The following is a 24,386-nucleotide window of genomic DNA, read 5'->3' on the forward strand; positions in this document are numbered from 1 at the left end:
CAAATTCATTTGTGACATTTTTATAATGTTATGTTATGTAACGTATAAAAATTAACATCCACAGGTGTTCCAGAATCAGTCGTTCAAAGCGATCCCAATTCGCCCACCTCCTGCTCTTTGACATTTACGCCTCGCGACTGTGAACAGATGGTTGCTATGCCAACGGCTAAACATCTTGTGACCTTTCGGAGGGTCATTTCCCTGTGTTAATCTGCTTGAGGTTTTAGGTAATTATGAAGTTTTGAAGGCTATTTGAATTATGTATATGATATGATGCTTATGATAAACACAGCATAGAAGCCGACTTACAAATTCTTTAATAGTTAAAACCTAAAAATATACATTACATTATAACTAGTTACGCAGTTACAAGATCTGTATTTTTAGTCTAACCGACGAATTGTTCAACCTGCGTAACTGCCAATCTTGTCCGGGTTTCGTCACAGAAGCGCGTAGCACGCGTCTAATTGTGGAATAGCCAAAACAGTCTCCTACAGTGAAAACGGGACGAGCACACAGCATACAGTACGAAAACAGAACGTGATTCAGCGGGAGAAAGTGCTGGCAACCAGGAATTTAGTCATAGTGACGCGCGAACACGCGGCGAGCCTCCGAGTATCGTGCCCACGCGTTCAGACTCGCACTTCTAGCCATCACTACACTTGTGCGTGCCGCAGTTTTCGCGCGCCTTCTTTCGCCGTCGCGACGCCGCGCCATTTTCTCGCGCACGTGGGCGACGAGCTAAGCGAGGGCGCCCGGTTCGAGTGCCATTAACGCGGTCGTCGTGAATGAACGCCGACCTCGACCGGGTGGCTGGCGTCCATTGATAGGACGCTCGGTCCACAAGAACAGCACCGCGTTCCTTGCACGGGGGCGGCTGCACTTCGCCGGCCGTCTCGGACGCCTTTCAGTCGAGGATGTGGCGCGACAAGCGCGACGACACACATCACGTTCAAAATCTGTGTTCATTTATCAGTAGACATTCGTGACCGGTTCAGTGATTACTGTGCTTTTTTAATTCCTATATATAATGATCTGTGATCACGTCAATTTTCTTAGAACTGTAAGTAAATAAGTTAGTTAAGCACGTGCGTCCGGTAGGGGCGGTTCGTAGTGAAAGTCTGTGCCGGTGTGCGAGTGTGGTGTGGTTTGGTGTGCGGGGATGCGATCGTGCGATGCTCTCGGTGATTGCGATGCGTCGGCCCGAGGACGAGGAGCTGGGCGGTCGCGGAGACGGCGAAGAGTTTGTGGATTACACACAGATGCAACTGCTCGTGGAGGCAGGCCCGAGCGGCCTGCATTACGGTGGGCCCGCACCTCCGCTGGCTCAACCGCAGCCTTACATACAAGGACCTCCAACTACAGCCACTACTACCTCAACTTCCGCCTCTGTAGACGATCTATTTGCGCTTTATTTTACACCAACCACCCATGGCGAGAATCAATTAGGTATTATCAACTTTTCGTTTCTTATTATTTTTAAGCCTATCAGGGTATTGTAATTACATTATTAAAAATAACTTCTGGCACAACAATAAGCGACTGTTTGTTTATATGGTTTACTATAAACAAAAACGTGTTTATATATTCTAAGACTATTAACATACACATAGTGAAAATATTTTTTCATAACAAAATTTATTATATGCAGTTAATGTATCAAAATTTTGCGACCGAGCAAATTCCTCGAATCGATACTTCTAACAATCAAAACAGTTATCCGAACTCTCTTAAATTAATTTCTTTAATAAGAACAAAATTCGTCAATAGCTTTTTGTAAAACATAACCCAATTAAAAAACAAAGAGTGTGATAACAATCACGTAAAACTATTTAAATAAAAAATACAATACCATTTTGAATATATACATAAAAAAATTGTTTTACAACCTGTATGGTTAGAGACAAAAAAATGTTGTTGATATATTTCATACTGTAAGAGAGGTATTTATAAAGACATTCCAAAGTACAATAATTCTAAATGTCAGCACAGGCTTGCGATCGTAAAATTTTGGTCAGCGTTCCATACATTGTTATCTAAACCGGATGAATTTAATCAGTCGTCTACGACAAATGATATCAGGTTCGCCAAACTAAACATTGCCACAATGATTTATTTTAAAAGATCATTAGGCATAAACAGTCGACGGTAAGATATTTGCTTCCTTGATTCTTAAAATTATAAGTAAAACTTCGAATTCCACAAAAAATACATGGTAAAAATCATATTATATTATATTTGAAAATAAGGAATTTTAATTCTGCGAGCCTAACGTAAATTTCCAACATTCTTAAACTAGTTTTTTTAGCGGAACGAAAATGTGATATATAGTGGGACAGACGATTTATTGAACAATATTAATGTCGATTTAAAAATATTTTGTCAAGAGACGAAATCATATGAGAATTAAACAAGTGTTACATGAGCTGAAGACTCAAAAGTACTAAGATTTTTATAGTTATAATATATTTTTTCATGTTTCAATTTTTTCATGTCAATGTAAATACCACATACAACAAAACAATGCACATTTTATTTACCACGAATTTGATATTCGAAAGAAATTGACTTTTTGAATATAAGAACTCAAAACCTAAATACTATTTATATCACTATGAAAAGATTTACGCGAGGTTTGTATTAACATTTCAATGTAGTTGTTTAAAGTACTTTAAATTTAGTAACGCTCGTACTACTAACAGTGATAGATCAAAATAACTTTTTAATATGTTATTACTTTATACAAAATTTAATCAATCTTTAAGACACTCACGCTTATTATTTTTTATTGAAACAACACGTCCTAGTGTATGTCGCGTTTTTAATAATAAGTCTATGTACCTACTCAATAACTAACATTTGATGAAACGTTAGACTTAACTAATTATTAATTTGAAACTATTTTCAGCTGATAATATAACCCCGAAAATGATTTATAAAACCATTAAATGCGGTGCTCTGAAGTGATATTTAAACCTAATCTTACCTTGTAACTTAACTATTTGTTAAATGGAAAAAATACTCCTTTCGAAGCACATAATTCGAGAGCTTTAAGTATTGTTCAAAAATCACGTATTATTTAGTGTGTAAATAACGAATTTCAATCGTTTAACATGTTTGACCTCATACCACTGACGGTAAATGTTCACACGTGTGTTAATTCTGTATGCAAACATTATCTGGCTAGATGTAGTATTTTTTCACTCAATTACACTAAAGTCAATAATTATCTGCAAAATTTAAATTTAAATTTTCTTGATAATAATAGAATTATTAGGAAAATATAAAGAAAAACGAAAGAAGCATCTTTTTCTATAAGAACTTTCATAACCTTGAGAATCATTTCTTAACTATCGGTTGCTTCACTTTTATAGTTGAAACTCAAGGTAATTAATGATAAATACATATTTTTGTTATATAACCAAAAGAATGGAATGGAACTTTCGAGTATTTTTTTTGCCTCCGATAAACCAGAGAAAATCGAATAAAGAAGAGCCTAGACCATGTATGCATTGTAATATACATTTTTATTCATATAATATTATGTAATAAATTTCGGTTCACAAAACTTATTAAAAAATAAGCTCTGGATCATTTTAATTTTTCGAACACTGAATTATTCATGTTAATTACATGAATTATTTCTCTGTTTTTTAAAGACTCTTCTATTCTTTTCATAATTTCATTAACTCTTTCAATGTACTTATTTGTAATTTTTATATTATTGTCCTTAAGGAAATTATTGTTTTACAATTAAAGACTTTATAATCATGACGATATCATTCTCATATCGTAAAAATACAATTGTAAGTATATAATTATAAAATAGAAGACACCACATTAAATCAATTATGTTATATATATAAATATATTTATAAGATTCTCGTTTATTTTAAAACAATATGTTCTATACTTTTAAACAATATATTTTATATTATATAACAAAAATTAAGGAAATCTTTAAACAAAACAAAATGTGTTTTTATGGTTCGCAGAAGATAAACACTAATACCTAATTTTAATCTATACATGCATTGCATGCGACAAAACTGTTTTATTCCTTACAGGCCCCTAACACCATTCTCACCTACGTAATAATTTTCTCAAAGACCCCAACCAGAAACATCGACTAATCTATTTAATGCTTCTATTTCAATGTAGAAAAGTATATGCATTTTTTATGTACAATATAATCTTTAAAATTGCGCATGGCGTGATCTAGATATCTTTGTTGTTTCAAAAGAGGCGGAGTCTATAAAATCTTCGCCTTCACTGGGCGTTGCAGACATTCTATGTCGTTGTTAAATATTTTTTATAAAGGTTACGATCAACCAAAAATAATTTCTGCCAATAAGATCTATTTCTATGAGTAAATGTCAAAGAAACTCTAAACACATATTTGAATCCAACAAACAATAGGTACCTCTTAGTTAACTCTTGTGATTTTAAACACATTACATTTTTCATGTAAAAATGTTAAATATTTATATTTATTAGGAAAATTATTATACGTTTTAATTAATTATTAAATGATATAAAGTTTAATTTTGAATTATTGATGCAAAAGAGACGACAGTGACTACTAATAAACGTAGCGAAAAATCCTAGTTATTTCATATACAAATTTCGTATTTTGTTAAAATCTAGTAACATAATATATTAGATCATTTTGTAACAAAATTTTACATTTATTTACCCAACATTACCCTCATAGATTCATATTTTTTGTGTTTGTGTATACATTTATGTATTTCTGCTGAAATAATTCAGCAAAAGGCGGCAAAATGCAAAATCAGATTATTTTCATTTTTATACACATCAGACTGTAAAACAATAAACGATACATAAAATATTTTATACCCTCCCCAAAGAATATCAGAAATATTTCTGTTAGCAAGAGATAGTAACTTTAATGTACGATATTTATTAAAATTATGAAATAAATTTATTCTAATTAAAAAGTAAGTCCTAGGCTATGAATTGTCTTTCACATGAAACGATCGTTTATGAAGTACTAGTTTGCCCTACAATTTGCTCACAGAGGATAGTACTGCTGTGGATGGAGCAGACCACATTTAATTAGCAATGCCTGATCACGGAATGGAAATACTTTCAGTTTAAATCTTTTTTTAATGTAAATATTTCAATTTATATAAATAGGATAATGACTTACTGACTCTTGGAGACTTTAAAAGTTTATGCGATTTTTATTGTATTTCCTATTTTATATTTCATTGCCTAACTTAAATCCATTAATTGACATAGACATTTCAACCACCCAAATATGGCGCCTGTATGTTTAAAAAAAGTCACGTAAATTGAATTTTCAAATGCAATCTGCGTCAAAAAAGGTGCAACCCACGCTTTGCGCTTCACATTGGGACTGTCGGTTTGTCAGAGGTGCCTACTACAAGCCATTACACATCGGATGTTCCCAGATGGGCGATAGCCGCAGTAGCTTTGAACAGCCCGCGATGCTCTCGGGTTCACGCGCGTGCCTTTGACTCAACCCGCGTTGTCTCACGTCATACATCGACCATCCACTGCCAGCGAGACAAATTACCAAAGCTTATCAGATAAGAAGTTTCTCTTAGCCATGTGTTCGATTTTATAAAATATATCCAAACGCTCACTTAACATTCAATATTTAGTTACATTGTTCGACAAGACAATCATTGCCTCTAAAGACATTTGAAACGTCCGGGCGCACCTGCGATCCACGATCAATGATCGGAACAATTGCTATCATTAGGGGCTATCGAGCCTACACGCTAATATTCAAATAGTAGGAATGACAATGCAAGTTAATTTAAAAGTCAATAAATTATCGCGAATGCCCAATTTGCGTCGACCGGTTAACAATGGCAGTTCCCGCAATTACTTAAACGCATGTAACTAAGGACGATAGGATCTCGGCTGGGCGAATGTCATTGTCTCACCAGATACATGAACATGCTCTGCAATTACATTGTATAGATTACAACTGACTCAGGGTATCCCGATCAAAACGATTGACTGCGCTATAAAACATTGTTTTTACTAACCTTAATTAGAGTTTCGTTCGAACGAGATTAACCTTGTAAGGAGACAATGCGGCTCTGGCCACATCCACATCGGTATGTGTCTTGCGAACGGTGAGTCACATATAATAAATTCAAACAACGTCCCAAACAGCTCCTGAACCTCAAATAATCACATATATTCAAGTCAGTTTGCTATCTTTTTATCTCGTGGACCGGAAGATGTTAGTTAAATGACACCGTTTTTGCAGAACAAAACGCTGAGTGACTTTTGCTACATATTTAAATAGGACGAGTCATTGTCAATATGAAATATTTAGTTTATATTGTTTGAAAATACCTAGTATTCATATGAGATATACCAATATATAAAATATAATATTGTTTTAATAAAGTTAAACTTGATAATCCGGTGTAATAAAGAAGACTAAACATTATTTACTATTATAAACATGTTTTAGCACAAGTATTTGTATGCTAAATATAAAAATAAAACACTTTCACATTACTCAATAGTCCATTTCTGCTTTCGATATGTGTTCCATGCATTATTATGTTACTAATATGATTATAACTCAAAATATTCCGTAAAGTAATCTAAATAGAAACATGCACATAACGTTATTACAAGGAAGTAATATAATACATTGTATCATACATCTGATTATAATCTACAGTAGCATATCTTGAGCGCGAGAATCCTGCGTTTTACGTGACAACTTCAAATAAGTGGCCTCAGTATTCTAACAGACACGAACATTATGAGCATGTATTCAAGCCCTTCTTTAATCCGAAGCAAATATATTTGGCGATGACATCATCTAAGCGGTCTGCAGGTTTATTATGCAAAGGTCTATTTTAGTCTTCCGAGTTCCGACAGTAAAACCTTTTTAGGCTTGATGTAGGTTCTATAAAAGCTGAATAACCAAAAATGTTCCAGCCAATTATTTGAATTAAGCGTCATTAATGTCATTATTCCAATAAACATCGTAAATATAAATCGTAAATGTTCCAAGTGATATGTCTACAGAACAATGAAAAATAATTTTTAATTATTACCGAAAAAATAACAAAACAAACATATAGCATCTCTTATAATAGTTAAAACTGAACCATTGTTTAAATGTAACTTTTGTAATAAAATATAATAAACGTATTTATTTACGATTAAGTGACACAATTAATAGAGTGTGTTTTGAAACTGGACGCGGGCCAATGTTTGAGTTGTTTTTAAGTTTTGTGCAATCGCCCTATTTTTCTAAACTAAATCTATAACACGCTATTCTCAACATATTTTACCTGACGCTATACAAAATTCAGGGGAGTGTACATATTTTATTTTGAGTGGATTTCGCTTGTATGAATTTAAATAATAGGATATTTATTATATCTGTACCTTAAGAACGAAATGTATTTTTTATTCTTAGATATTTTCATCTAAATATATCATTGAAATACGTTAAAATTATCGTTGAAAGTACGATGCTTGTAGTACGAGTAAAGATTTGCAACAACAAAACATACTAAAAAGCAAGAGTACACTGAAGTCAAGTGTTCATTATGCGTTTAAATTAATTAACGTTCTCGGTCGCGTGCCCTCAACTTTGACTCATAAGTGACCGAGGAAGAATAATGTAATAAGCAGCTAATAGAAAAAGCGGATACATTAATTGATGACCGCGAGCCAAGTCTGACCGTGAAATACGTAAATTATCACTTAGAAAGTAATCCGTTACTGTTCATAATTATAATACCTAAAAATAAATATTTATAAATAAAACGCCTCCAATGTTTTTTCCTTGTAATTAGTCATTAATTCCGTTTATTTTTACACAATATTATCGTTAAAAATTTTCCGCTTCCTGTTCGTCAAAAAGCATGATATATTTTTTTATTATATTAGCAAAATTAAATAGAACTTAAGCGGCAAGATTTTTTTAGTTAACCGAAATTATTCACTTACACTTTACAGTTTCATTGTTTTTTTTAGATTAAAATTACAATCTTACTAACTAAGGATCATCTCCCTAAAATTATATTACTAAAAGTAATTTTCCGTAACTAACCACAATTCATTCGGCTGTATGAATAAAGGGGACACACTTGAAAGATATTTGGCTTACATTTAAAGTGAGTCAGTGCCCTATATCTATTATTTATGGGGAGTCAGTGGTAATTGCGGTCGGGACCTCGCAGTCACAGCATTCATTTAATTATCGCCGAGCTGAGCGTACGACTAACGTACGACGCAGTGTGCATATCGAATCTCCTACAGATGCATTTTTTGATGCAACTCATAGAAGGAGAGAAGATAAACATTACTTCTAAATAACAATCTTTTTAGATGATTTTAATTAATCGTATGATAGAAATGTATCAATTTTATGTATTTCAATACTTAATATATACATATATACAATAAAATAGAAAATATTTTCTTAAAACTTTATTGACTGCTCGTTTTATTTATCTGTCTATTCGTATTTTAATTGTGTTAAGAAACAAAAATAATTTGAACCGCTTTTAATCGTAAACTAATCAGACGCTACATATTTCATGGGTTATATTTTTAGATTAAAAAGGAACATTGATGTTTAATGTTTAAAAATTGATGAAATAAATATATTAACTAGAAATAGAATTCTATTATTAAATTCTTAACTGTTTAAATTTAATTAAAGATTTCACGCAAAAAAGGCGCGACGTCGTCAAATTGCGGAACCAAACCGTGTTTACAATACATTAAGGAATTTTTATATATTGCAGTGAAATAAATCGATTTGCACCAACTATAGTATTTATATATTAATTAAAATATCTAGCTCAAAGTCGCTCGTAACATAAATGTCTTCAGAATAAGAGTAGCAGGTGCACTGCGAGAGATTTGTTACGTGTCTCTTAATGAGCTCTGAACTGAAATTTTAATAAATATTAAAGCAATTATTGAATGAGTTTCATTTTAAAATTTATATGTTAAAAAAATCTTTTAAAAAACTTTTTTATATTAAAAAAATCGTCCTTTCCATTACCATTGCAAGTTTGACATTAAAACATTATATTGTAATAAAACGCGGTACTTCCCGGTTATTTACTGAAAGAATGTAAAAATTTTTATACCTTTAAATGAAACGAGATGTCTCGTCTGCCCGTGATCGCGGTTGCTGAAAAGTAACCGAAACGTCGGGATTATGTTGTTTTAAAATAATAAAATCCGCGTAGTATATCCGAAATATATTAGTTTCAATTAAATGAATAAACCTGGCGAAAGTCTTTGATCTCATTATTTTTATACCTTCCTGGGTAATGAGGAATAAAGTTAAATTTCAACAGAACCAATATTCTATAAAACAACATACTGAGACCGTCAATAATGATACCATCAAAGTGAATTTACAATGTCAAACTAAATACAGTTTCCAAATTTTTCACTTTTCCATTCACATATTTATAAATAAAAATCTGCAAATCAGTATTGCCCTTGTTAGTTTGAACTAATTTTAAACGAAAATGTAAAAAGAATGCTTCATAATATTTACAATATCTTTACAGTTTACTTATTACAGTTTACAGTTTATACGTAACTATAAAATATTTAGGTTTAAAGTCAATTATAATTTCAAAGTTATTGGAAGATAGTATATAACAGACTATTGCATAGTCTTGTCAAACTTATTGGCTGTCCATTTTTTTTGTGCGGAACTATGAGCATAAGACTGTTTTTTCCAAACTACTAACCTTATATAATTTTCTATCTGTATTGACCGTTTGATTTCCAATACAAAGGCATTGGAAGAAAGTAGAAAAAATGTATATTGTGTCTCATAAATATACCTGAGTTGAAGTTTCAAACTAGATTTTATCGGTGAAGTGTGTTTCTAATAAAAGTGTCACATAGCATATGAAAATTAAAGTAATCTGTTCTATACTTTGAGTTTGACATTCAGCATAAAATTTGCCAAAGTCATATAGTTCATATTATAGTATAATTTCTTCGTCGTGGTGGTTAAAAGGCCCGCCTTTCATACGTAAGGGCGCGGGTTCGAAACCTGGCAAGTACCAATGTGATCTTTTCCGAATCATTGTACTTTCTAAGAGTATTTAGACACCACTGACTAACGGTGAAGGAAAACATCGTGAGGAAACCTGGTCTTATAATTTCTAATTATAAGATTGAAATTGCCAACCCGTCTTGAGCAAGCGTGGTGATTAATGCTCTAACCTTCTCCATGTGAGAAGAGGCCTTTGCTCAGCAGTGGGCTTCGATAGGCTGATGATGATGATGATGATAATTTCTTAGATAAAGAAAAATATGTTAATTTTAAAACGGAATTAAATATATATATATGTTTGCATAATATTCTATATTATTTTATAAAACAAGAATCATAGGAAATTAGATGAAAGTATTATATATTACAATACCCTAAAATATGGTTATCTATCAATTAATGAGATCTAAGACTTTCGCGAGTATTCATTTATCTATTTCAGGAACAAAAGAAATAACAGCTTTTTTTTGCGGGAAATTTTTCAAAGTTATACCAATGTTGATTTGTATATGTTCCAAAAATTATATTATTCATAAAAGACCTTTATTATGATTTTTTTTTTTATAAAAACTTAAAGAGTTTCAGGAAAACAAATACAATATAGAAACTTATACGGAATTTATAATAATGAGATCATAAGTAATATATATTTCATTATTAATTTAAAATTCTAAGAAACGGCTTCAGATAAACATGAACAGGAAAAAACTATATCTGTCAGAATCGATGTAACGCCTGATGCAGTCGGTACCGATATCCTGAACAAATTGCAGAAAATACATAATAATATATAATTTAAGACGTCAGGACAAATTAAACATTAAATTCTTTGCAAAAAAACACTCTGCATATAAATTTAAACGCAACAATCTCATACGAAATATACGATATTGAAATCGAAAATAATATTTGTACAATTTCAGTTTGTTATTAGTTGCATTTCAGCCGAGACATTTGTGACAAGCCGTCCAACCAAATAGCATACAATACGGTTGTAAATCAAGAATGATTTACACAAAATTACAAATAATATTTCGCGTGCTTCAAAAATTAAGACAGTAGTTATTTATAGTTGAGACAGTAGTTAATACAACTAGGTATATATTATTTTCATTATAAAGCCGATCGCTAGCATGATTATGCGATTTTAGATGTTAAGATGAGTCAAATATCGCAAAATCTTTGTGGCAGATGGCAGCGGCGATCGCTTAGTGTGTTGGCGGACACAATGCCTCTAATCCGTGTCGCTCTAAAGTTGCAGACCTTACCTTGACTCCTACGCTGTTTGCTTAGAGACAAAGACTGTAGGCTAGCTTTCATATATGCGTTGCACTCACTTCAAGATGCATTAGAGCCACCTGAAATGATACAAGTACTTAAATTGTATATACAAACATTAAAGACGACGCTAACAAACAACTCCATACAGATATCCCGTAGCGATTTGCTTAAGATAATGTAAGAAGCTATATTGTAATTACGCAGCTGATTCGTTATATTATTCATGAAGTATGGCCTCCAAGCTAATGAATGAACGGGCCACGCTGCCCGCCCACGGTGGATTCATTCATGCAGGGCCCTGCGTGGTCGATACAAACCTCAATGTCGACTTCATATTAAAACATACCTCCTATTAAATAATAATCCTTGAAACTATTTTATTACCGTTCGGTTTTTGACAAGTCATGAAATTTTTTTATTTTTTTTTTATCCAGATCCATTATTAGATACCAACTTTGATTTAAAAATAAATTTTCTATTAAAAATATATGTAGGTGTTAATTAAAATTTTATAGGGTCGCTTGCTAAAGGTGTTTTGCTTGCTTCATAAAAAAAAATCGTCTAAACACGTGTAACCAAAACAAATTGGGACGTTATTCAACAGGTTGGTTAAAGGTCAGAATCAATATGAAATGGCAGAGGTGAAGATGGAACGCTCCCGCTCTTCACTACTGCAGTATGAATGAAAGAGAGGGTTTAGGGTGTTAGATGGTTTGGGTTATAGGGGGAGAGGCAGCACGCTTTCGCGGCCATGGCCATTATATGACGTGCGAGTTGGCCGGGCGCATGCGTATAACGCGTCAAAGTTCAAGGACATCCCATCGATCGCAAAAGCGGCCTGCCGTAGCCATGGCCGCTGGTATCAATGTAGCCAATGCCACTGTCACAGACGTACAACGAACGCTAAGAGATCACAATATAAAATATGGTAAACTTTAACCGGAATGTCGTTTAAATTCTCATTTCAATAATATTTATATTTTAAATGTTATTGCTATTTAATGCGTAAAAAAACATACAACTATTTATAAAAGAATATATAGTTTAATTTAACATATTTTACAAATAAAGAGATACTAGATAATTCTAAACTAAATTATCATTGACATAAAAAACAATTTTGTGTCACTTGATTCGTTCCATACGTGCCATATTAATAATGTAATGTTAATAAAAAGTGTGTTAAGTAGGTATGTTTGTTGTATGGTTTTTTTTTCCTGCAAACGAGCCTTGATTGCGCGCGTAATCCGCCGTAAATAAGAGACCCGTGCGCAACGCTGATTACATTACTATGAAATACACGCGAAGAAAACTATGGAGCCGTATACCGTACTAAAGTCATAAATAAGTGAAGAACATCAAACAATGTATACCAAGCCGTAATTGGTTAAATTTTTGTATCAGCCTAGTTAGGGAACTAAATTATAACAAAAGCACTTTTTTTTGTCTTAAATAGTCTTAATAATTGAGAAGCTCATGGTAAACTTCAACCTTGATCGGCTGTACTTTAATAGCATATTATTAATTTTGCCACAAATTTCATCAATATAATATCGGTTATAAAGTCTATACCAGTTTTTGAATTTGAAAAATTAATTGCATTTAATAATTCAATTTTCTGAAGGTATCGGCTCTATATCCTAGCACACTGATTGCGAGTGCAAGTATCCCAGCGCGTGTCAAATTGCGCCGCGCCCACACGCGCTTGCGCATCAGAACGCAAAACTTCTTGGATATCATATTATGTCAATAGGGATACATTCCAAAGAAAAAATTTATGAATATATGTATTGTTCATAATCTATAAATAACTCACTTCACAAAAATCACATTTACTTATGGACCTGAGTTTGCTGTAAAAATTCACCTACATACTAATTTTGACTATCAGTAATTTTCACTCCGTAAAGAAGAATATGTTCATTTAACTTGCAAAAAATCTACCCAAAAAACGACCAACCAATATAAAAAAAATTACATGTTATTAAGATTACATTTGTAAATCCGATACTAAGAACACATTTTCTTCCCCTAAAAAACTTGAAACTTATATTCATTCAATTTAACAATAATGTTACAGTTTCTAAGTAACTGAAAATCTGCGTCATAATAAAACGAATTCAAGCTCACGGGCATTGAAAATACTGTCTGTGGCTGTGTGCGTGCCATTCATGATTTTCCCAGAAAGGAGACTGGGGGTGAGAGCTTCGGGGGAGACGGCTGGTTAGGGGTCGCCTCCTCGTTTATGAATGAGGGCACGCGTCATTGATATCGATCGCGGAACGGCCCCAGCTAAGGTTAACATACAAGGGCAGCGTTCAACAGGTGGCTACTTCACGCACGCCCTGCTTTCCGCAAAACAACTTAAATACTTTACTAATGACGTCATCGATAACGTTTGACGCCATATCATATCATCAGATTCTATCACTATCATCACAACTTTATCATAATCTTGGCAATGCAATAACGGCTGAGTTTACGTAAGCATCGAGTGAAATGACTGTGAGTGGCGAAATAATTGAAGTTTAATTATTCAGTGTTACTTTTTTACGAATATTGAGATATATACTCAATACTGTAATGTTTATTATTTAAAGTTATTTAATAGTAACAAAATGTTGAAGCTACACTCGTACCTATAATACGAATAACCCACAAATATTACACGAATAGCTTATTAACTGAGATTATATAATTGTGTTTATTTGAGTGAAGTACTGGTCACATGCTTAAAGTATTAAAACAGTTGTACGATATTTAAAAGACATTTTGAAATGAAGGTTTTTAGTATATTTTATTATTTGCAAATCATTTTTTTAGAGATAGTTAGCATGTATCGAGTTTTTACAATAACCACATTATAATAATAAATGATATAAAAAATTACAGTCTTTTTATAAAAAAAATAAGTTTTAGTTTCCAAACAGATGAAACACCAGCACCAGACGGCACAAAAATTAATTGAATTGTTCATGAGTAGTGTCGATCATATGTTCGGGAAAATTTAGTGAAAAGTCAACAGTGCTGTGCGTCACGCGCTCAATGGAGGGTGGCAGGGTGGTTGTGACGTCATCGACACCACCAGTCCCCCTCACTCCTCCTCCGCAATCCTCCGAGCAGCCAACTTCGTTGTGATTTGTAATAATTAAGAATATTATTTAAAGATATAAACCTACACATAAGTCTACAATTACTTTCCAAGTCTGCGAAGATGCTGGTCGGTAATGTCTCAATTTTAGCCATGTTAAGGAGGTTTAAATGTTGTTTTTCATTTCTGTAACTACACTATTCGAGTGAGTCTGAAATTTAACGATGCGTTCGTCGGTGCCAGTTGAAAACCTATACAGAGCTTGCATCGAAAAGACAAAGAATTCTATTATGAAGACGCATTGATTAATAAAAGTATATGTCTGTACCGAGATAAACATTTCGCTTCGCAGACGTCAGTTATGAATCTGCGTGAAATTTGATTTTTCGAGTGCTGTTGTAATTATAACGGTGACATGGTGTGACGTGCGAAGTGGCGTGTGCCAACATTGTTATGAGATGAGCTCGGTTTATTTTACATCAACCGTCACAAAACCAGTGATATTTCCATGTGATCGAAAATATATAAAAATTGAAACCATTTAAAATTAACCTAATATGTTATTGATTATGTTGGTTGTACAAAAATATAGATTCATGTATAAAGAATCTATCAAATAGAATATTTGATTAACACATACGAATATATACTCTAGTTAGTGTAAGAAAATGTTATACATAAATCATTTTGAATTTTCGCCGTAGGAACGAGTCAGTGTTAGTTTATTGCTTGCTGTTGATAGTTCTATTTACAGAACGCTGCATCGTCACCTAGAATTACATCTACAAGTTATTTTTAGTCTCTGAAACTTTGAAAAACTACATGATGATCTTTTAAAGTCTGAAAACCAAAGCTCATATTGAATAGGGCTAGCATAGAAATATTATATAGGAAAATTTAATAAACTTTTATAAGTTACGTCGCATAATTAAATATGTCGAATAAGGATCACTTATTTAATCATTTCACTTGGCTATTGCTTCAAAAATTGAATTTCTTATATCTTATAAAAAGATATATTCTTCTTATCTTGTTATAAGACTCATATTGAATTTATTATGATATTCCATACGTTAGAACTGAAGACAAAACCAATTAACATACTTGTATTTGCATACAAAGGAAGTTGTTTTCACCATGGTATTATTAGTCAGACTATTACGAGACGTATCTTATGCCAAAAGATTTAAAAATCTTTCGAGGATATTCATTGAAAAAAAAATTATTATATTTAGTTTCTGATTCGACTCTTCGACAAACAACGTTGCTGATTAAAATGTTATATTTTGAAAGCTAGAAGTATATCTAATAAATATTTTTCCATTATCCAAAGTATCTTTGCAGACAGTAAGTTCCTTGTACATTGTGATAACAAAAACCTTTTATGTCATTTTGTATGTAATATAAAAGCTTACTGAATTAATTTGTACACCACATTATTACTATAGAGTAATTATGTGAAAGCATGTGTAGAATGTTTTACACTAGCCAGTCCCACGCCGGCTCGTGGGACTTTATCAGCTGTCCAATACAATAACGTTGAGAACGTCCTACGACACTATTAAATTGCATCTTTGTCAACTCATTCACACATATTCAACATACAGAAGACCGTACAAATGGTAGGGCACAACGTTTTTCCATTGTAATCATCTAGTAACGTCAGAGATAAAAATGATTCACATAAATAAAGCATTGCCAATTAATTACCTGTAACAGATATTAAACACGTCAGTAAAAGCTCCATTGCAAATAAATTGCGAAGCAATGACGTCTGTTAGAAGATCAACAACTCACAGTGATGAAACATTCACGCGATAGAAATAGACAAGGGATATTATGATAACAGGCTGAAATAGAACCCCGCCTCCCAAGTCCGAACCAAAAGCAGTCAAGTTAATTATAGAAAGATCTCGACGGAGACGTTTTCATACTATGATTCACCTGCTGAAAACTCGATTGTTCGCATTTTACGTCAAACGTTTTGCGTGGTGTTTACTAGCGGGATCGTCAGCTGACGGCCAGGAATAGCCCTGACATCGCGGCCACGCTATGCGCCTGCGCCCGCGCACCCGCAAATAGCGCGCTATAATTAGACAGCGGTGAAATCGTGGGTTTGTTATTTTTCTTTATCGTCTCCGTTACGTGATAATTGGGTTAGTGGCTGCATGTGGGCCCGAACGGCGTCGGCGTGTCTCGACCACAGCAAACAGGCCGTTGTCCTTACAATACTTGCATAATAACATCCAGCCTTCCTTATTACGTGTATTATATAAGCGATTTGGACTCGTGATAATTAAACTTCATTATAAGTTCGTTCACATTATATATAGATATTCTTTAGTTTTTATTTGGAATCTGAATTATTTTAAAATTATTATATTAAATTATATTACATTAAATTGCGGAGGCATTTGTAATGCAATTGTGATTTATGAACAAATTGTCAATATCGCTACGTTCCGTTTCAACCCAGTTCTGTCTAGATTTTTCCTTTTAAGTCTCTGTAACATGTCCCTGAGGCAGGTACGAATGAAATAGTTTAAATCAAGAGTGCCTATTGGTAAGTGGGCGCCCACTCACTAATATCAAGTAGATAATTGCAATGCTGACACAATCCTCCAATTAGTAACTGAGACAATCATTACTGTACACCGAATGTACCTGTACATCAACCCACACACTCCGACACATGTATTTGTACAAACAGGGAAACTTCACGAGCACTAGATGCAAAATGAATATTCCGGGTAGTCGTAAACTCGCTTTTATTGGCTGTTAACATATGTAGGCTTCTTGTATAAGGCTTAACCGAACTCATATCATTTTAATGTTAAAGTTATAATATCAATTAAATCAATTTACATATGATTTTTTTATAAATATTATTGCAAAATTAATTCAGATCCTACTGCGGGTAGAACAAAAACAAAATTTTTAGTAGTTTCTTTGGCAACTTCACGAAAACCATACATAATTTAATTATTGTCTAGTAACAAAGCTTATGAACGCTGATATAGTTACGAACAAAGCCTTAACTCAAATATCACTCATACAACAAATTTTCTGAAATAAATTCTTCTATCAAACACACAAAAAACGGAATATTTAATAATAAAGTCTCTATGTTCGTTTTTACTAAGTAGGTACCTTTTTTTACAAGTCTTAATATTAAAAAAATATATTTTTATAAATATTTAAACAAAAAAAAATGCCATAAAATAAAATAAGATGAAAAATAAATTTCCTTTTTGAGATAAATGTATATTTATTTATCAGAACATTAATTTCCCTTAATGAAGTTAAAGTTGCAATAATTATTAGGTAATTAATATAACGGCACGTGTTAATAAACGGCGATACAATCCCGTTCAAAAGCCAGCGCGTCAAACGTAAAACTCCAAGGTACAAGGTAAAAGGTTGTAAGGCTTTAGCGGACGCGAGAGCGGTCGGAGCGCGTGTCTACGAGTAGCGAGAGGGGGCCCGGGGGGTACGGGGGGTCCAGGGGGGATGGTAGAGGCGCGGGCGGTGGGCGGCGACGGTCGGTGACGTCAGCAGGGGGAGATAGAGCCGTTCTATTGGTGGAGGTGCGCGCGCCGCTACCGAATATGGGACCGCTGCTCCATTGATAAAACACGGCTGCGGGGTCGCGCGGCGCCAGTCCCTTTCGTACCGGCGGCGCGAGAGGCCGTATTCAAGCTGGCGTTGTTTGTGATTCCACTCGGCCCGTGGGCTGAGGAGCAGGTGGTTCCGGACGGGATGGGCGCCGATGGAGACCCACCGACCGGGCCTCACCTCCTCTCGCTGGCGGACGTCGGGGCGCTGGGCTTCGACTGCGCTCTGAAGCCGGTGACCGCGCCTATGACAGGCGGCGCTCCGGCCGATCTCAACACACCCGTGTCCACATCGGAACTTCCCGCTTTCTTCCCGAGCCTGCTCGAGCCTCCTCCGATATCAGGTGCGTCGACGCACGTCACTCGGACCGAGGAGCACCCGCAGGCGGCGTGCCCCGCCGTTTGCGACCGATAGCGTTGTAAATAAACATTGCATTTGCACCAAACACAAATCGCACCGTTTAGTTCACTTGTGTTATATTCGTTAAGTGTTTTTCATATAACAGAAAGTTCGACGTCTCGTAATAAAATAATCACAAACGTATGTCTCTGTTCCTGTATATTCAGTGATGTAAACTTCAGTGAAACTGAAAGTTCGCTCGTGCCGTGCGACGGATCGATACGAATTGTTGAATGAATGGTTTCATTGTGAATTTCTACCGGCTCGTTGTATAGATATCGGCATGTTAAAGTTATGTGACGGTTAACGCGTTTTACGATATAAAAGTTTAATGTTAAAGTGAGAAATTTTTATGTGTAAATGATACGGTAAATATGAAACAACTTACATGACAAAAAGTATTGACATATTTAGTTTTTATAATAGATTAAATAAAACAATTTAATATATCGTAATATTTCTAAAAACGAACATATCTAATAATTAACGTGTACTTTCTTGTACAATTAAAAAAGACTTATGTCAAAAAAACTCTCTCGTTAAATTTTATATTATCAATTGACATATGCACAAGTAGAGTTTAAAAATATCTTTATAGGTATATTCAAATATTAATACACGATTGAAATAATATAACATAAATAAAGGATAAAGTACACATTTTTTAGGTAACGGTCGCCATAGAACGTGTCAGATAGACATATCAGCATCCGTCGCTTATCACCGGCTACATCCGTACTTTGTTACAAAACACGCTAAATATTTCATACACATTGCAATCATACACTTATTAGAAATCACATAACATTAAAAACTTACGAAAACACGCCATGGCTTATAAAGGCTGTTCGGAATTTACTTAATTAGTCCCCTTCAAAATATGACTATTTTATTATTTTACAACTCTATTAAAATTATTTATTTTATAATATTTTGAATAAGTTTCGATTATAATTAAATTTTTTGACGTCTTATCTTAAATATCTTTAAAATTATTTTTATTGTTCAAACGTCGAAAAAATATATATTACTTAAAGAAATGTTTTTATAGGATAATTCACATTTTCATTCAAATGTTTATTAAAATAATTCAATGCCACAATTAAAAACTGAATCAGTATTATCCATTTCAGTAAATTTTTAATTTATATTAGATTTCTTTTTTACAGGTACTTTACCAGGCGATGAGTTACTGGGGTGCTCCCCTCGTCGTCACAAGCACGAAGCGTCTTTGTCACCGGGAGCGAGGGCTGAGGACGCTAGCAATGCCTCTAGTGCTAGCGCCTCTCTATACGGACCGCCGATGGGCGGCAAAAGAGCTCCCTCACCACCACTACAATGGTTGCTACCATCTGGACCCGGTCCCGGCAGCGTCGATAAATACTTCCAACAAGAATACGAGGAACGCGTCGAGCTTCTACCGCCCGAATGTCAGCCTTCTTACTGTACAGCACCGCAGCAATGCCAGCCGCAGCACTGCGACTACAGACCCCAACCTCCACCACAACCCCAACACTCGTGGGAGACGCAGGAGTACGCGAGCGTGCCGCAGCCAACACCGGGTCCCTCCGGAGTCCCCAAAAGAGAACCCTATCCAAACACGACAGGCGACAGACCCGTGCAACTAGCAGAATACAACCCGTCCACGAGCAAAGGCCATGAGATATTATCTCAAGTGTATCAACAGAGCGCTCAACCATTGCGTCTAGTCGCCGTCAAACCTCGCAAGTATCCCAACCGTCCGAGTAAAACACCCGTACATGAAAGGCCCTATGCCTGTCCAGTGGACGAGTGTGATCGCAGGTTTTCGAGATCAGACGAGCTGACAAGGCACATACGCATACACACAGGACAAAAACCGTTCCAGTGTCGTATCTGCATGCGCTCGTTCAGTCGATCGGATCATTTGACGACACATGTCAGAACTCACACAGGGGAGAAGCCGTTTGCGTGCGACGTGTGCGGTCGTAAGTTCGCGAGGTCTGATGAGAAGAAGCGTCACGCGAAGGTTCACCTTAAGCAGCGTCTCAAACGCGAGCGGGGCAGTGGACCGGCTCACCCACACGCGCCGCTCTAGCCCGATCATCCTTCGTCATCCGATGTTCCGGATGACTGAACTGTTAATTACTTTCACGTTGAAGTTATTAAATAATTTCATCGCATAGGTGTAAAAGAAATTGTCTTTAACGAAGCTTTATTAACTCTATATTTGTAAATTCACTGTAATTTACATATAAATATATATATCTATATATATATATATATATACATACCTATATATATCTTTTTATACGTATTTGTAATGACTAAGCTAGGGACGGTCGGTTTGGTGTATTTATTTTAATGAGATAGAATAATTGAATGAACTAGACTGGGATCAAATATAGATATGAATCAGTGTGGCCTAAAGAGTCGAAAGCGACGGAAGATTTCGTGGCTGCGTCTCCCGATCTACTCGGCGTAGAGCTAACACATATCTTTCTGTCTGACTATCTTTTAGCTTATTGTTACAGATATTTCTCTGGTAGTTATCGAACGAGAGGTCAAGTTCGTGTATGTGAATAAGAAGGTGATCGTTGAGAAGTGATATATAATAGGCCTATTCGCAAAAAAAAATCAGTTCAGATCTTGTTTGCCACACTTTAATATAGGTTATACAAATATCGAAAGTAGATAGGTGTTGTTTACTATTAAAATATTTTCTATTGATGTTAAATTACAAAGTGGCAAACATTATCCGACTACTTCTTGCGTATATTAGTAGAAATGTAATATATATGTAATATTCTTATACTTGACAAACTAACGTGAAATTGTGCCATTCGTTTAACTTTACCACGTGCCACGGCAATTTGTTTAATTCTAAGTGTAACACGACTGCTGATTAAGTGATAATTATTATTATAAATATTTTATTTCGTTTTTAATATTTCTAGTCGAAAATATGGGTGTGAGAATGTCCAATATCGTATGTTCTCGTACATGAAGCATTATATTTTATCACCCCTCAGCTGGTTTTCGACAAACGCTATCATGTTCTCTTGCTCAAACGTTTATTTAACAAAATTTTGCTCAATTCTCTTCTCTATGTTTTCAATTTACTATCGGTACATGCTTCAATTAACATTTTCCGATCTAACTCTTATACTTGCACTAGTTACATCATTTAATCACTTCTTTTGTTCACCCAGTAGCATATGTTTTTACGTTTTTACAATTAGACTAATTTAGTGAAGGTAGTTGTAGGATTTAAATTATGATCTCTTAATCATTATTAATTATTTGCGAGTATAGTGAAAGCCCATTATTTATAATACTCATAAGTTTCTTTGTAGATAACATTTCCAATTTACTAGATTCTGTACAAATGCTTTCTTTCAGTTAAAATGATTACATAGTGCAACTCGTCAACTTCATGGGAAACAAATATTTCATGGACTTTACACAACAGGTCAGGTTTACTCATTTACTGTGTAAACGAGTAGTTTCTAAAGCACAAACTTAATTAAAATGTTTATATAAATATACTGTAAAACTTATTACGAAATGCCTTTGACTTAAAAACGTGGTTGTTTGTTAGTTCAGAAGGACTTGTTGATTAAATTGTTAATGTTATTATGCTAAATGTAATAGTAGAAATCAATCATATATCATGTGCAAAAGTGACGTTGCAGTCACAAAGGGTGACAAAAGTTTAACAGGGTGGCTCTTGAGACAAGGAAGGACATTATGAATTTAGGATATCTGACAATAATATTACTAACTCTTGCGCCTAAATAATTCTAACCGTAGGGCATACCATCTTCTAATTTTCCGATTTTATTATGAGTTTCATAATGGAGGTAAAAATTACGTCACCCTTCAAAGCATCACCTTGTTAAAGTAAGGGACATGCCTGTTGTATTTTTATTATTGTAGACGAGACGTGGTCTCATAGCAAGGCTAGCGTAGATAGGTTTTATTAAAGTGTATTCATGTTAGTCAAACGAGTGACAATTGAAACTGAGAAGACTAAATTCTTACACATTTACGTAATGTTGCATCGCGTTGTCTTTATTGATATACGATTTAGGCTACATGTTATATCTTGCTCCGCTGTCTGAGAAGTTGCTAGAACTGTCTCCAGATAAGCGGCTGCAAGGATTTAAATTGTTGACCTCTGTTATTACAAATCTGTTGCGTAAATCCATCGTAAAATAAAATTTATGTTACTATCTAAGGGTTAGTGTTTTAAGGATTACTTCATGGTGTTCACTTGTATGTGAACTAACGAATTTTCTGTATAATTATAAATTAATATTACGTATTTCACCTTGACGAAGGATGTTGTTTATGTTCTAATTTTAAATAGTTATAAGCGTCATTTTAGGTATTGTTAAATCTCACTAATTTTTACTAAATTCTATTTAATATATTTGTAAATACACTCTGACTAAATTTGAATTTAATGTGTATATAAGAAAGAAGAAAATTTTTATTTAATATGAAAAATCACCTAAGGTGCAAAAATACAAACTGTTGAAAACTTTAAATATTTTTTTATTACACATACGACCTCAAATATAACAGACTTAGTATTATAACACGTGAAATTCCACAGCGAATTCGTTGAAAAGAAACTAGACGTTGGCAACATTATGAACACATTCCCTAATGTGTTAAATTTAGTGCGACAAGTGGTTAGTATTGGCACACAACATACTGTTTCTTCGTATTTTTAACTGCTGTTCAAAATATAAAAATATTTAAATATTGAAGCATTTTATATAAACGATTTCTGTAAAAACTAAATTAAAACAATAGTAGCTTAAAATGTTAAATTAGGTTCTCAAGTCGACAGTGTGTACCTACACTAAAAAAATAAAATGATTGATAGACTCAAAGACAATCCTCTTATTATTAAAATACATTAATAAAGTTAATAACTCGAATCCCATATATAAAATAATGTCTGAATCCGCAATTATTTTTAATATTTTTTTTATGTGGGAGCTTGCTTAATCTTTTTAATGAGTTTTTTTTTATATAATTTTACGAACATATATGTATCTACTGCATAAACTCCTTTTTAACTTATGCCTTCCAAACAATTGAAATACATTATACACGTGTAGAAGTGACTCAGACTGACCCAATAAAATTTTATAAAATTATATCATAAAATCATAGTAAGAAAAGAAAACATAACCTTAGCGATTAAAACTTTAATTTCAGCAATTTTAAAATAATTCGGATATTTTAAATTTCATCTATAAAATTTGTTCCGTATTCTCATAAACCTATTTAAAGGACTATTAATAAACCGCAATTAAAATAAAAAAAAACAATTGCAATCGAGATAATTATACCGACATATACTTGTCAGAATCAAGTTCTGTAAGACATCTATCGGCTAAAAAAAACATTATTCCCAACGAAAAATCTCTAGCAATGTACTGATCTAAAAAGTTTTAGCACTGTTCCATAGATGGCGGTTTTCATAATTTAGACAATTTACACAACTCTAATGATCTTAAACAATTACATTTTTTTTAACATAAGAGAAGAAAATAATAGAAGGGAGCATAGAAATAATAAAAGTATTTATCATAAACATCTTTATTATCGTTTTTATTATTTAGGCCAGAGTGTGTATTACAGCCACGTAACAAATATAAAATAAATGGAATGGTACAAAACTAAACACCGCTGAGAAGGAAAGACAACCATAGACTAGATTTTAATTGCGTTTAAACGTCAACTAACAAATATAAGTTAGTAAAAGTGACAGGCATCTGGAGAAAAAATATTTTATTGTTCAATAGTAATATAAAAAAATGGTGGTATCGAAAATTATAAATATAAGTATAAAAACATATTAGGCACTTAGAATACAGGTATTTAAGACAGAAGATAGTAATTATTATTCAATAATTTTGTTACTAATACAGC

General features: G+C 33.7%; 1 protein-coding gene across 3 annotated transcripts; it reads left to right on the forward strand.

Moving 5' to 3' along the window:
• The first annotated feature begins 770 nt into the window (after nucleotides 1-770).
• LOC116769516 (early growth response protein 3) lies at nucleotides 771-22,987 on the forward strand. 3 transcript variants are annotated; one of them, XM_061522470.1, is made up of 2 exons: nucleotides 771-1,449; nucleotides 19,610-22,987. In XM_061522470.1, exons 1-2 carry the CDS (start codon nucleotides 1,176-1,178, stop codon nucleotides 20,530-20,532), a joined length of 1,197 nt encoding a protein of 398 aa, XP_061378454.1. In that variant the 5' UTR covers nucleotides 771-1,175; the 3' UTR covers nucleotides 20,533-22,987. The 3 variants fall into 3 exon arrangements, with proteins under 3 accessions (XP_061378454.1, XP_032516527.1, XP_032516528.1); XM_032660636.2 differs by having other exon boundaries at nucleotides 772-1,449; nucleotides 19,625-22,987; XM_032660637.2 differs by lacking the exon at nucleotides 771-1,449 and adding an exon at nucleotides 18,076-18,399 and having other exon boundaries at nucleotides 19,625-22,987.
• The last annotated feature ends 1,399 nt before the right edge of the window (nucleotides 22,988-24,386 follow it).

This window comes from Danaus plexippus, chromosome 14 (assembly GCF_018135715.1).
Source record: "Danaus plexippus chromosome 14, MEX_DaPlex, whole genome shotgun sequence".
Lineage (NCBI taxonomy): Eukaryota > Metazoa > Arthropoda > Insecta > Lepidoptera > Nymphalidae > Danaus > Danaus plexippus.